General features: G+C 32.3%; 1 protein-coding gene across 6 annotated transcripts in view; it reads left to right on the top strand.

Annotated features, from left to right (window-relative positions):
- Nucleotides 1-16,196, top strand: part of LOC130891094 (ral guanine nucleotide dissociation stimulator-like 1) — a 68,424-nt gene extending 52,228 nt beyond the window's left edge. For all 6 annotated transcript variants that reach the window (XM_057795646.1, XM_057795647.1, XM_057795641.1 and 3 more), the window contains exons 4-10: nt 3,743-3,898; nt 4,910-5,060; nt 6,700-6,986; nt 8,379-8,737; nt 8,967-9,337; nt 10,895-11,141; nt 12,087-16,196. In XM_057795646.1, the coding sequence (XP_057651629.1) occupies nt 3,743-3,898; nt 4,910-5,060; nt 6,700-6,986; nt 8,379-8,737; nt 8,967-9,337; nt 10,895-11,141; nt 12,087-12,226 (1,711 nt within the window). In that variant the 3' untranslated portion in view covers nt 12,227-16,196. The remainder of the gene's footprint in view (nt 1-3,742; nt 3,899-4,909; nt 5,061-6,699; nt 6,987-8,378; nt 8,738-8,966; nt 9,338-10,894; nt 11,142-12,086) is intronic.
- The last annotated feature ends 271 nt before the right edge of the window (nt 16,197-16,467 follow it).

A 16,467-nucleotide genomic window follows, 5' to 3' on the forward strand; every position in this document is an offset into this window, starting at 1 on the left:
TTCCGAACTGGCCGCTACCGATCGTTCAACAGTGTGGAAGATATACCAGAAATTTTTAAAAACGGGGCTCTGTTAGCGACGCGCCGTAATCTGGACGATCGGTATATGTAACAACTAAATCCAATTAAAGAGTGAAAATGAAAAATTATGATGTATACTAATATGTTTCGCTTTGCTATAATCACCAGAGCAAGATTTGTAGTCTCATAGACAATATCAACAGAATTTTCAATTTATCATCTACATATTTGTCTCAGGAAAACTCGTGTTGAGGTTCGGCGACTGTGACGGCCAAATAATTATCACTTTGAGTACATTTCTTGTAAATACTCTTTACGCAACTTCGAGGAATGCTTGGGATCGTTGTCAAACTGGAAGATAAATTTTTAGCCGATAAGATCTTCTTCCATTTTTACCAGACCCTCTGCAGCCCCTTAATTTTACTTTGACGTCTTAAAAAGGATTTTTCACTGCCAACTTTCCAGAAATGTTAGTTTCTCTCAATCTCCTTTTCATTCTAGAAGTACTCAGAAGCAGATCCTTAGATTCATTGATCTGAGCTGCTATCTCAGAGACCGTGAATCGTCGATCACGTTTACTGATCAATACAATAAGTTCATCTTCAGCGGTTGTGGTTTTTCGAGACCGCCATTAACGTTATTTTTTCCTGGTGGGGTACGTCGAAGTGTTTTCAATTCGGCCGCATTGGTACCTTTTTCTAGAATGTGAATATTTGCGATTAATGGACGTGTGAATTGGCTAGAACCAAAGCAATTTGTATACGAACTTGACAACATGTTTTGGTCCAAAAAGTATAATTGGGACTAAACTACAATTATAAACACCGAAGAAATTATTCACAATTGAAGAATAATAAACAAATCATTCGGATAGTACCGGTTTTAGTACCCTGGGCGAAATTTCTACGGCACCTCTCAACTGCTGTTCAAATCTATACGAAAAAAGGCAAAACATTTATCATAAAATTTTACTTTGCTAGCTTTTTCGAGATGTTATCAAAGTCGACGTTTTCATTTTCGATTGATAAAGTTGCTGGAAATAAAAAAAATTTATATAGATTCAATTTAACCTTGGATAACTTTTGAAGGATTGAATATATCAAAAAATTGTTAGGAAGATTTTTTGTTCGTTAAATTTTTTACAAGAATACATCTTGAAAATTCCAAAATCTCGTGCCCATCTTATGTTACAAAACTTCAAATTTAAAAAAAATTGTTGATTGAAATGAGAAATTTGCGATTCGGTACCTTTTAAAATTGTGTGTATCTCTAGTTGTGGATTCCCATCCTTCCTTCCTTCTCAGCTTTCTTTTCGAAAGTTTATGTTAAAAAGAAATACATAAAATGTGTTCCTGTATAATAGGATATTCTCCTTGAAATTAACAGGATGCAGTACAGCGATTGGATAATACGATCCACTCTATTGTTGCCAAGATAACGAGTTGTTCGCTGTTTTGGGAATTTTCGGGCTCGTTCGAATATCTCTTTAAGTCAGGCGCTCTGTGCGATCGCCCTACCCTATCGCCGCTTCTGCACCAAGTACTAGCAAGTTTTGACTTGTCGCACTCACCGACAAAATATAAACTCGTTTAAAGTAAACAAATAACGCACACTATTATTTTTGGTTTGTAAGACACCGTTTCGACCTTATTGAAGTCTATTATTTTGAAATTTATTGAATGGATTATGGTGTGGGAAAGACTTTTGACCGGTAGTGTATATACAAGTATCAAAAAATAAGAATTTTTTTTGAAAAACTCCATATTTTTTAAAGCGTGTCGAGCGAATTACAAAATAATTTTCACGGCAACTATCTGATAAAACTAATAGTTAATTTGGTGACTCATACGTTTTTTTTTTCTGATAAAAGGTTATGTTTAAAAAGGAAACTTAAAATGTTTCGATAATGAATTACAAAAACACGAGCAACGATGACACATTTAAAATAAAAATTAGCAACCAGGTGTAATTAATCAATAACAATTAACAGTTAATATTAATTTATATTATTTAAAAAAATGTTAACCCTCATAAAGACCTCATGTTTAATATTTTATAGTCGATAAAACATTCTAAATTACAAAGCAAACTCAATATTTTACAATGCAAACAGTTTTGATTCCGAAGCTGCGGAATCTTAACGAAAATTATCTAGTACGTAGTGTACCCCGCCGAATTATCATTTGTTGTATTTGAAATCTATTAAACGACTTTGGAGCACTATAAGTTATCGGCATTATTGAATTGGACACCAAAAACACCCTCATCACGTCCTGGTCTGGATCTCCTTTAAATCTCCTATTTCCCCCTTTCGGTTACTAGAAACGGTATTCCTTGCCTTTCTCTATTATTCTACCGAGCAAATATCACTTTTCATATTCCTAATTTCATAAACTTCTCCTATTTTTTACAATTCTTCTCCATTCTGCTTGTACATATATGCCAAACTCATTACTCCAGCGATATTCCAGTCTCCTCCTAAGTCTTACATTATCTCTGGGTATCTAAAATACATGATGCATCTAATATCGCTTCTTCTGATTAATTACCTAGCCCAATATAATTTGTAGTAAGATGCCAAGCTCAGTATCCCTTCTATGTGAGTTTCTCGGCCCAGTATCACATCTACTGGTAGGATGCCAAGCCCAGTATTATTTATAGTGAGTTGCCAGATCCAGTATTACTTCTTCTGGTAAGATACCAAGCTCACTATCACTTCTGGTAAGATTCCAAGTTCAGTATCACTTCTAGTAAGTTGCCTAACCTAGTATCATACCTTCTACTAAGTTTCCCGGTCCAGTATCACTTCTTCTGGTAAGATATCAAGCCCAGTATCATTTCTGGTAAGTTGCCAGGCGAAGTATTATTTCTTCTGGTAATATACTAAGCTCACTATCACTTCTGGTAAGAGTCAAGATCGGTATCACTACTAGTAAGCTGCCTAGCCTAGTATCATATCTCCTAATAAGTTCCCCAGCCCAGCATCGCTTCTAGTAAGTTGCCTAACCTAGTATCATACCTTCTACTAAGTTTCCCGGTCCAGTATCACTTCTTCTGGTAAGATATCAAGCCCAGTATCATTTCTGGTAAGTTGCCAGGCGAAGTATTATTTCTTCTGGTAATATACTAAGCTCACTATCACTTCTGGTAAGAGTCAAGATCGGTATCACTACTAGTAAGCTGCCTAGCCTAGTATCATATCTCCTAATAAGTTCCCCAGCCCTGCATCGCTTCTAGTAAGTTGCCTAGTCTAGTATCATACCTTCTACTAAGTTTATCGGTCCAGTATTTCTTTCTTCTGGTAAGATGCCAAGCCCAGTATCATTTCTGGTAGGTTGCCATGGACAGTATCACTTGTTCTGGTAATTTGCCAAACTGAGAATTACTATTTTCTTATAAGATACAAAGCCCAGTATAACTAGTAAGCTACCTCTCCTAGTATAAAATATGTTAGTGAGTTGCTTAGTCCAGTATCACTTCTCCTGATAAATTTATCAGACCTGCATCATTACATGTGGCATTAATAACTTTTGTCTGCTATCTAATATATATATTCTTCGTTTTGTTTGAAATTTTCACCTAATCCAACTCCTGCTTCACATATCTTGCAATAGTTATTCTTTTATAAACAATTTTAAAGTACTATATAGACATCATTCGACTTTTCAAAACTAATGAGAAGATTTACGATTTAATCAGTTAATAGGAAGTTGTTTTTGCAGAACTTTAATTTCTGCTTTACACGTATGGCTAGACAGTTACCCGGAAGATTTCAAAGATCCGCCAAATCATTCCGCCCTTCGTCAGCTGCTACATTTCTGTGAAGAATATCTACCTTCCACTGAGCTGGATGCCAAAGTACGACATAGAATAGAAAGGTACGATATAAGAAACTGTTTTAGTGAAAATGAAATCTTTCGCATTTTTGATTCCGGGATTACTAATTCCATCTCAAAATTATCTTTATTCGAAATATCTGATATAAAACTTGCATCGTTAAATTTTAAGTTTAATATTGATAAAACGTATAGAATATGATGCCAGTTGAAAATGATAATTTAAAATATTTACAAAATACTGAGATAAACCGCCAATTTCAGTATTTTAGTATTGCGCATGAGCGTAACTGACCCTGAACGGTTTTCGATTAAGTTTGAACCAATATAATAAAAATAAATCAACCTTTAGTGCCCAGTAAAAAGGAAAACGTTGTGAATTTTGAGGTTATGTTTTTGACGTCACATAGTGAACCAATTTTTTTGTTTTATTTCATATTTTGGAAAAAAAATGAAAATAACTTCCAGTAATTATCAAAATAGATGATAAATGAACAAAAAAGCATCATTCCAATCTAAAAGAATGTTTGCAACGTTAGTTTAGTAGTTAAGTAGTTTATTTACATCCAAAAAAAAACAGTTTGTGGTGGTTAATATCGATTAAACTATAAAAAAATTTAAAAATTCAGTATAAAAGCCTTTTATTTATATTTTGAAATGAATTAAACTTTATGACCTCAAATTTTACAAAAAAGTTTGAAAATTTGGTATAAAAGCCTTTTATTTATTTTTTGAAATCAATTAAACATTATGACTCCAAATTTTACAAAAAAGTTTGAAAAATTGGTATAAAAGCTTTTTATTTACATTTTGACATCATTCAAACTTTATGACTCCAAATTTTACCAAAAATATTTTGTATCGAACCCTAATTAAATAACAATAAGGACACCTAGTAACATTACAAACATAACCTATAAAAATGAAATTCCTGAATATTATTTTTGTTAGTTGATTCTCTTTGATAAATATATTTTAATTGTCTATGTAAATCCACTTTTAACAAGAAAATATACGAAAATTATAATAAATAATATTTTTATATGACTATAGATATACAAGAGAAGCTCAAGTGGACCCCCTTGTTGCTCCTCCTCCTCCTCCCGCGTTTGCTATGCGATCAGTAGCAGCTGGATGGAGGGTTTACAAATTACCAGATGTACCTGTACGCCATTTTGCGGAACAACTCACAAGGATGGATGTGGTAAGTAAAAAAAAATATCAACATTTTTGCTAAATCAGATATTCTGCATCAGTTTATGATATTTATACTTAACACACTGTATATTACCGCCACTACACTAATATTCACAGTTACACCGACTGACGCCACGTTTCGATAACCAAATTACCCTCTTCAGAAACCAAAAGTAAAATAGCGCCATCAGATTTTTAATTAAAACTTGAATACCATGTTGCGATAATTATTTTCTATATTGAACTGGACACATTTTTCAATTGCAGGAATTTCTGCTTGAAAAATGAATGGTGTGTTGCCCAATATTTGATTCTAAATCCATAAACTCCTATGTCAGTTCTGTCTGCTATTGTTGAGCCATCAGTATAAAATTTGATGGCATTTTTGTTCATTTCTATTATGATGTTTTGCTTCTAATTGCTCCTACAGCTTAGTATTGAGGTACTTTTTCTCGAAGCCCAACTTTCTCAGTATTTCATCCTGAAACATGTCCTAAATTTGGTCATTATTTTTCCTAGTGAATTTCTTCTCTGAACCTTCTGAATGATGCTTTCCCAATTCTATAAGGAGAGGTGGGAGATTTAGAATAACTTCTACTGCAGCTGTTGGGCATGATCTCATGGTTCGGTTGAACATATGCAAGCCGGTCTTTGTACCTACCTAACCACTGCCTCAAACGTATTGGTTGTCTTCTTTTCATATTTGTTCTAAAGGTGTTTAATATATAGTGCGAGTTCCAGGTATTTCCCTTCCCACTGTTTTCCAATAAATGGCTTGCCCTTCTAACTTGATGGGCTTGAGATTGAGTTTTTTTCTTCCTAGTGAAGGCAATCAGGTAGGACTTAATCGGGTTATATATTTGGAGTAATAGATATGGTTTTTTTCCTCTTCTTTTATTTCTGCTGTTCTGGTAGATAGTATTTGTACCATCCCTATGGTGGTTGTCCCATCTACTCCTCTCGCGTCTAATATCCGTTTGACAACCTTCTCTAAGCTCTAGACTGTTACGATGGAGGCGGATCAAGTGGGGCAGTTTTTTTTCTGTCCTCTTTGACGAAATATAGGGAAGATTCCATTCGCTCCTAGCGACTTGAACGGTTGAAAAGGACTCATAACCAATTTTATTAGTTCACTGCTGCACACGTGCTTAGTCATTACTGCAGTTTCTATCGTAGCTTTTCTATGTGTTTCCATTTTGTTTACTGTCGCTTCCTTAGAAGTGAGTCTTTAGCGAGAGCCGGGTTCTGTTCTCCTCGCGCCCCGTGGGGTCGACATCCGGTTTCCTCAATGCCAAAGTTGTATTGATTTTACCCCTCATTATCCTCGAAGAATTTTGTAGATATTGAGTTGAGTTTCCTGGTGTAGCCATGTAAGAGGTGTCGTGTTTCAGAACTTAACTTGGACAGATGGTCATTCCACCAGGAAGCATCGCTGCTTTTTTGCTTTTCCGTTTAGGACAACTCGATTATGGCCTCAATTCTTCGAGATACTACTCCAGATCGAGTTGATTGCTACCCATAAGGAACATAACCGTCAAAATATACAGTACTATCGACTTTAATTCCCAGAAAAATTTGATTTTTGTTAATAATTACTTTTCGTGTTGAGTTCTACTTTCCTCACTCAATTTCTCTTTTTATTACAGGCTTTATTCAAGAAGTTAGTACCTCATCAATGCCTGGGTGCTGTTTGGTCTCGAAGAGATAAAAGTAGATCCCACGAGGCTGCTACCGTCTTAGCTACAGTTAACCAATTTAACGCGGTATCGTTCCGAGTGATATCCTCGATTCTAGTCGATCCAAGTTTAAGATTCAACGAGAGAGCAGCCGTTATTTCCACGTGGATAGACATCGCGCAAGAATTGAGGCTCATCAAGAATTTTTCCAGCTTGAAATCAATTATTAGTGGGTTGCAAAGTAACCCCATTTACAGGTAAGATATCTACACACCCATAGGCACATGAGGGTGCTTTTTATTCAAACACGGAATTCTTTCTAGTAATTTTTTTATTTTGTTATCAAGATACATTGTTTTTGACAAAGCGAAATGGAACTATTCTCAGTGATTTAAAAATTTGTCTAATAGCAATTTATTCATTTAAAATATGGTTCTATTTGAAAAACCACGCTTACAAAGCTATTGCTTTGGTTTCAAAAAGATTGCTTTGGGAAAACATATACTAGTGAATGAGATTGTAACTTTGAGGAAAAGCTACTTCAAAGGGTTAGAAGGTGCGTTACCATAGTCAATGGCCATATTCTAAAGTTCATTACCTCAATTACCATGTTCTTAAGCATGAAGCAATATCCTATTCACATACCAGTCAAGGTGCTATATCTGGACTCGAAAAAATTTTTTCTATAACAATTTTCTTCTAGAGTAAACTCTGGAGACGATTTGAAGCTTGGAAGAACGAAGAAGTAACCTACAGACGAATCAATGTTTTGTATTTGGACTTGAACCAATTTCTCCATAATTATTTTCTCCTAGAGTAAGCTATGGGGATTATTTGTGGCTTGAGATTTTTGTTATAATGACCTGGGAAGTCATCAGAGCCAAAAGTACAGAAGGGAAGTATGACAGTCACATATTGTTCCTATTGTACAGTTCTTTCAAAAGGTTTTCATGCTGATCATGTTTAGCAAGCTCTTGGGTAGAGAATATGATCTTGTGTACCAACTACTCCAAATATACAGCAGCTTAGTGATTTTCTAAATGAAAAAATTCATAAATTTTTTAATTGGGTGAAAGAACAATTAGTTACTGTTCTGCTTGCCATAAAACTTTCAACTTGTTCAGCGTTATTGAGACACCAAAGAGTTGAATGTCTTGGATGTACTACATGGTAATTGAGGTAACGAAGAATGGAGCAGTAGCCTACAGACAAGTTGATGTTTTGTATTTGGACTTGAAACAATTTCTTCCATAACTATTTTCTCCTAGAGTAAGCTATGGAGACGATTTAAAGCTTAGAAGGAGTTTGTTATAATGAACAGGGAAGTCATGACAGCCAATAAGTACAGATGAGAAGTTTGTACAGTTCATGTAAGAGGATTTCATGCTGATTACGTTTAAGAAGCTCTTGGGTGGAAAATACGATCTTGTTGTACCAACTCCTCTAAAAATACAGCATTTTAGTGACTTTCTAATCAAAATAAACTTCAAAATTTTTGGTTATTTGGCCGGTAACTGTACTTATACTAGCTAGGGGTATAATAACTCAAGTATCATCATGAATTATAAATATCCCTAAAGTTGATATAACTGATTCAAAATTTTACTACTACACACAATAAAACTAATATTTTATTTTTTATTATCCAGGCTACAAAAAACTTGGCAAACTATTCCAAAAGAAAAAATTGAATTGTTTGATGAACTGGCACGGATATTCAGCGAAGACAACAATCAAATGACGCAAAGGGAATTACTTATGAGGGAAGGTACCGCCAAATTTGCTGATACTTTCGGTGAAAACGACAAACATTTACAAAAAGTATTCCAAAAACAAAACCATCACGTAGCGAATATTTCTTTTGGAACTATACCGTATTTGGGTACATTTTTGACGGATCTCACCATGATCGATACTGCCATACCGGATACCATATCTGATGGATTGATTAATTTCGACAAGAGGAGGAAGGAGTTCGAGGTGCTCGCTCAGATCAAGTTACTGCAAGGTAAGTAGATGATCCATTCTTCATTTCAGTCATTTTACTCTCAAGTCATTAATTTAAAGCTATCTCAATGTTTTATTTCCTTTAGATATTTTGACTCTTAGTTTTTTATCAATTAGTTATTTGAATCAATCTAGTAACTCTTGATTCAATTTATGTAAATTTCATCATATGTCATCTACTTTCTTCTACAATGTCCACCTATATAAATAAACTTTTCATTTCTGTTTAGGTGCCGCAAATGCTTACCATTTTACGGAAGATCCGGCATTCGATAGATGGTTCGATACCATTCTAGTATTGGATGATAGAGAAGCTTATCAACTTAGTTGTCAAATCGAACCTTCAAACAACGCCAATAATTCCAAAACTAAAAGACGTACATCGGGACATCAGAAAAACGATTCTATAGCTAGTACTTCGAGTAGTAATAGCTCACAATTTTATTGCGATATCGACAGTACACCGAGTTCACCACATAATAGTTTGGAAAGAAAATTGAGTCCGTCTCAGATGTCGAACTCGAGCAGTAACTCCTCGTTACCTTCGCTGGATGTGTCACTTAATAGTTCGCATTCAGGTAGCGCCAATAATAAACTTCAGGTGAGGGATATTTTTAATTTAATTAGTTGTTGATGAAAATAATACTAGTAACAGAGGAGTAGCTTTTAAAAAAATGCTTATACAACATTTATGGTGTTATACTCTCAGTATCAGTGCAAAAAGGAGTGAAATAGTTCGATCGAAGTTACAATGGCAACTAGGAGGTAGAAGAAGACCCAGATCTATGTAGCTCAAAGAAGTAGAGGAATATTTGAGAATTATATACATAGTTGGTTAACAGAAACAACTCTATAGAGAAAATATTCAAATTTATACATAAACGAAACGTTTACCTTATTATTCGAAATACTTTATAGTCTTTTTGTACATGTAAAGACCTCATACACTATTAAGTTGCCTAAATACTGTAGTAGCTCAATTTTCCTACACATAACAACACAAAAATAAGTAGAATCAGTTGAGGAGGGGATCAATTAATAAAAAAAGGTACTCAAAGGGCGAAATAAGAATATTTGAACTGATACACCTCAGAAAATAAATTTAAAAAGGATTTTTGTGGCACAACACTTCAAGGACTATTTAACTATAAATTATCATTGTAAATACTTAACACACTCGATTTGGTACAGTAAAAAACATTCATTAGATGTTTACTTTATTGTTGGACTTAATTATAGTCCTTTCCTACATGTAAAGCCTCTCATATACTATTGGTTCCTTATGAATTTGTCTAAATACTGTAGTAGTTCAGTTTTCCTATAGATAACTACCCAAAAATAATTGAAAACATTTCAGAAGGGGATCAATTAACAAAAAAAATGTTACTCCAAGGGTGGAATGAGAATACTTAAAATGATACATCTCAGAAAGTAGATTTGGAAATAATTTTTGCGGTATAACCCTACAAGGGGTATTTAACCGTAAAGAATCATTAAAAATACTTGACTCAGTCGATTTGGTATGGTGAAAAACATACATTAGATGTTTCCCTTATTCTTATGACTTAATTATATTCCTTTTATATTTGTAAAGCCATTCATATACTATTGGTTCCTTATGAAGTTGTCTAAAAACTGTAGTAGCTCAGTTTTCCTACTGATAACTACCCAAAAATAATTAAAAACAATTCAAAACTGGATCGATTAACAAAAAAAATGAAACTCAAAGGGTTGAAAGAAAATATTTAAAACTATACATCCCAGAAAGTAGAAGAATCATTAAAAATACTTGACACAGTCGATTTGGTACGGTAAAAAACATTTATTAGATGTTTCCCTTATACCTCAACTTAATTATAGTTCTTTCGTACTTGTAAAGCCATTCATACACTATTATAGTGTATGAATGGCTTTACAAGTATTATTGTTTTCTTATAAAATTGTCTAAATACTATAGTAACTCAGTTTTTGTACATGTAGCAATCCAAAAGTATTTAGAAACAATTCAGGAGGTGATGGAATTACAAAAAATATGGTATTCAAACATTAAAGCTGGTGTCCAATGGAACAATCCAGTTTATTGTAATTTTACATGGATGTTCCTATGTAGACCTTAATTTCTATGTTACCATTAACTGAAACAACATTTTTCTTGTAGGTACCTCCTAACCATAATAGTTCAGGAACATTAAGCAACCAATCACAGAAGAGTAATCCGGATTTTTACATAATAAAAGTTACATACGAAACTGACAGTGTAGAAACGGATGGCATAGTCCTTTATAAAAGTATAATGTTGAGTAACAATGAAAGAACGCCTCAAGTGATCAGAAACGCAATGTACAAATTAGGGTTGGAGGGAAATCCGGATCGATACACGTTAGCTCAAGTTTTACCAGAAAAAGGTATGTCGTATATTTTGATAAAATTGATATTGTAAGTGTAATTATCTAATTAAATGTTATTAATTATAAACCAGAAAAGTTGTAAAGATTTCAGTAGTAGTACCTTCCATATCTATACTAATATTGAAAAATATGTTTTGTTTCTAATAAATAAATTCAAAAAGTACTAATCTGGAAAATTCTTTTAAAAAAATGGAGATCCCTATAAAAATTCTAGTAATGTAACCCAAGGTATGAAAAAATGTCTTTTTGAATCATCTTTTGGCGTTTAATGTGAAAATTATGGATAATTAGGTAACAATACTTGTCACGTTTACCACCGAGACATTTGATTTACAATAGTGAAGCTGTCCATAGGAATAAAACTGCGACACTTTTGTTCGTATTTTTTTGTACCTGAACATCCAGGAAGGTAGTGAAGTTTTTCTAGACATTGCTACCTAAATAGTAATCAATGAGGTTTTGCGAGAAGATCTTTAGGTCAAGGTATTTTGAAGGTTTGCATAACCTCATGACTCCTAATCAAATCTAAAATAAATACGGAGTACATTCAGTATTACAAATCTCTAGAAAAAAATTATTTAGAAACGTTTTGACTATATTCGATTGATTCTAATTGTCTAAGATGATATTTAAAGATGTAAGGGTTATTAAATTTATGGTCACCTTGTCTTTTGGGTCTAGAAAATCGAAAATTTATCCGATTTCAATGATTTTTTTTAATCTACGATAAAAGCTTTCGGAAATTTAAAATTTTTCCGAAATTTCCAGCTATTATAATTATATTTCAAAAAATTACAGAACAAATTTTCACACGACTTGTGTTGGTGACCACAGTATAACAATAATTTCAGTATTTTTGACATTGTTGCGGACAGACAAACAGACATTATGAATTGAAGTAAAGTTTGGTTTGTGAATATTGAAAATTTATTTTAATTTCAGAAATGGTTCTACCTCCAAATTCCAATGTGTACTATGCGGTCAACACCCAGTACAATTTGAATTTCATCCTACGTCCTAAAAAGTCCGAGGAAAAGGACACTACTCAAGGGAAAAACTCAAAAAGCAAATATAAGTTATAAGATTTTTATAGTTCAATGTATTTGATATTCGAAATAGTGATTTTTTTTGGGATATTGTGAATTTTATTTGTAGTATCTGTTTTTCATGAAATTTTTTTCTAAAAATGGTGAACATTACAAAAGACAATTTGTCTAAAGGGTATAAACATTGTTTTAGAAACAAAATTAATATTTATTAGGGGTATAAATAGAAATTCATATAAACGAAACATCTTAATCCCTCACATACATTTTTTATTCTCATATAAAAAATGTTTCCTAAATTTATTCTTCATTTTGTATGGATTGTAATATGTTATAAAGATATAGATCATTTTATAAAATATTGTTTGTGAAAAACAGATACATTCAGGTTTCTATTATTATTTTTTTCTTATATACTGACTGACTTAAAAAAAGTAAACACCCGTAATTTTTAAATACATATTGAGTACTTCTGATCATATTTTCAACTTAACTCAATAATGTCTTTTAGGCTTAAGTTCGACTCATAAAATTATCGAAATCTTTTTGTATTCGAAGCTGCCTCAATTCCATGAGAACGTACTCTTAAATCTGCTAAGTTTGCTACAAAATTCACAGCCTGTAATTATTTCCCTGGCCTTCTCAATTGTAAATTTCAATTTCAATAAATTACAGGTCTGTAAAGTGGGGGCTACAAAAAAATTGTGCACCCTGGTTGACATGATTCCATCCCTTGTAGTGATCTGAAACAAAAAAATTTGAAAATTCTTAATCTGTAAAGATGTCGCTATCGCATTGACCTTAGCCAAAAAAAAATAACAAAATGGCGTCGACATGAAATATCAATTTTTTTGCTTCTTTTTTTTACCTTTTCGAATTTTTTGAAAATACTCCAAACTGAAATTTTTTAAAACCAAGGCAAACGCGATTGAGAGATATCACACCTCCGCTGAAATAGTGTCATAAGTCGAAAAATTTGAAAATCTCTTTCATTGTACTATTGGTGCTAGAAAACTTGAAAATCTTATAATCTGGAATAAGTTACTAGTTAATATTGTGGTAACTTTGTAAGTTTTTGAATCATGTGTAAAGAGAAAAATTAATTTCAAAAACTTATTACTCGATAGTTTTTTTTTGACTTATGACAATATTTAAGCGATATAAAAAAGATTTTTACCAAATTTCAAAGGAATCGGTCGGGTACAACTTGAAATAACACGGGTGTTAACTTTTTTTGTCAATTAGTATAAATTTGTATATTTGTGAGCTGTTTATGACAAATAAATCCAAGAAACAAATAACAACTGTGATAAAAGCACAAAAATACTCTTTCTTCATCACAATTTTGTGGTAATTTTTAGTCGAACTAATATATTTTAACAAATTAAATTGGTTTTAATAAATATTTATTATTTTGAAGCGGAATAAAACGTGCTTTCAGCTTTTATGTAATATTTGGATTATTTTAGACACGCCGATTAACCCCTAAGTATATATCAAAATAATTTACTGCAAAAGAAGTAGATTAGATGCAGTTTGACTGATTAATAAATTTTCGGTCCACTTTGTGTCTTTAGAGGTATCATTATCGAAAATAAATTACAGTTGGACTGATGGATATCAGTGTTATTGTATTAATATATTTACGGGTGTGAATCTCAGCGTTTCATTAAAAATCCTGCTAAATTTTTATATACAGTGTGTTTAATACTACACTAACCGGCATATAATTGATCCACTCAAAAAAATCAAAGAAATTTGTTAGTTAATCAATTTACCGCCATCAGGCTTGGGTAACCTCCAAGAAAGCAGCTGTGGAATACTGTTTGTTTTCCTTTGCTACATTTGTAACAACATTTGATGAAATCGATTTTTAAATAACTAATTTAATAACTTTTGAGTAGATGAAATTATTGACTTTTCGTTTGGTCCGAACAAATAAGTAAGTAAAAAATGGTGCCATTTTTTAAATATATTTTAACAAAATTATTAAACGCACTGTAAATTGGAAGTATTACTATTAGATTATGTCACTATGTATAACATATTATAGATCTGGTGCGGTGTCTGTGGTTAATATAAATTATATGCCGATATTTCAGTAATTAATCGAAATTTTCCTTTTCAGTCGATTGATACTAATATCTCAAAAAATAATATATTATTGACCTATTTTGGGTAAATTCAATTATAATACTTAGCATTGCATTTTTGCTTTAACGTAAAACTTCCAGAAAATTGCTTTACAGCTCAAAGTATGTCGAGCTTTCTAGTTGTTTCTGCTCTAATACTGAAAACTTATATATTAGATTATCTTCGAAAGCTGGTTAATCATTTAGACACATGATAAATTTCCTCGGTATCAAGTCTATTTTCTTGATAATTAACGTGTAAAGATATGAAAAATAATTGAAAGAAAATGTTTATATATATATATATATATATATATATATATATATATAAAATCTATTACTTCTTAACCCTGTGGGGGGCGTGTAGTGCTAATTGAACTTTTTAATAAATTTCTTATAAAAAGTTTCCAGTCCTCTTTGTCTTGCACCAAATTTTTGCCTCGACCCATGAACTTCCCTTTTTTTTAAGATTTTTCCTTGTCCCATGTTGCTCGTGTTCTTCATTTTTCCTGGAATTTTACTTTCCCAAGTTTTCTTGACTGGCACAATGCTATCCATTCTTTGTAGTGAGCCCCACTATCCTAGTGTTTTTCTTTCTATGACTTCTTGTGTGGGATCAACCTTTAAATCTTCTCTTTTATGCGAGTTTATATTTTTTTTGCGAGCCTCTTATTTAATGGATAGTAAACCTTGTTCGCCTTCTCTATTCCATTGTTTAATTCTAAGTCCCGTTTATTTGTTTCTTCCAACATGATTCTAGGTTTTGAATGCCATTAAACTCCTCAAACCTCACTTCAATTTTTCTTTTTCTTTTTTCACTACCATAACTCTGGTTTTCTTTTTGGTAATTTTCATTCCGTTTTGTATTAATATTTGGTTCCAGTTGTTTGAATTTTCTTGTAGATCCTTCTGATTTTCTGCTATGATTATTATATATAGATTTGGTTTCCTTTTTTCGCTTCTAATTAATTCCTACATAGTAATAATGGACTCAAACTGACTGTTAGTTGCATTTCTTGTGTTATGATCATCTCCGATTGCATGTTTCTACTTTTTAACTTACTTTTCGTTTCATTCTGCTAACATTTCTTAATTGTTTCATATTTTCGTTCGTGGGATTTTATCGAAAGCTTTTTCCAAGCCTAAGACTGGTTTGGATCTTGCCATTATCCTACAAATGATTTCTTTTATAATCAACATATGATCTTCTGTTTTTAAGAAATCCACTTTGCATCTCTATAAAAGATTATTCTATTTTAGCTCACAGTCACTTTTCGATTATTTCTTATTTTAAAAGATGATTTTTCCGACTTAATTTCCTTTTTTGCTAGACATACAACAGTCTGTTGAAAGTTTAGAATCACAAATTTGATATTAAAAACATCAGACTTTGGTAGGTAACGGTTTTTGTTGTCTATGTTATGTTGTCTATAAATTGAATAGGAATGTTTGAAATTCATTTAATAAGTATTGTTATAACGAGGAGTCTCGTTTTAACTCTCCCGCTTTCATTTGAGTCCTGTGGGGTATCATTTTATCATGAAAAGTAGATATAACATCTCACTATTGAAATATTGGCAATCTTGAATGTATAGAACAGTGAACGATTAGCTTTAAACTAGAATTGAGGTCGATGTATAGAAGTACTATAGTAGTAGTAGTAAAGTACTGATTATATAAAGTCAATTTTATCATATTAGGACTATTTGTTTCCCAAGTGACCAAGTGTTTTGTGACACTTTTTTCTTAAGGAAATAAATTTTTGTAAAAATTATGTAACCCCTATTGGTACTTAAAGTGTAAATATACTTTTGTAACATTGCAAGAAGATTTATTTTTATTGTATTTTTCTAATAAAACACCTTCATATTGGGCGTTTGTATTATTTTTTCCTCCCAAAAGTCTGAGATGATTGGTCAGATGCAGTGAATGACAAATTAAAGAATTGTTAATGATCGTTTCCACTCGTAGGGACCGCAACGGCAGCCGGACGTTCGTTTTTACACTTGCACCTTCCAGCTTCGATAATTTTATTTTCTTGACGATGATATCTCATATCTTTGGTAGAATTTAAGACTAAAAATATGTGATGGAGAAAAACAAAACTTTGGGTGCATCTTATTTTACAATAATATTTTCAAAGTG

Source organism: Diorhabda carinulata, chromosome 3 (genome assembly GCF_026250575.1).
Source record: "Diorhabda carinulata isolate Delta chromosome 3, icDioCari1.1, whole genome shotgun sequence".
Lineage (NCBI taxonomy): Eukaryota > Metazoa > Arthropoda > Insecta > Coleoptera > Chrysomelidae > Diorhabda > Diorhabda carinulata.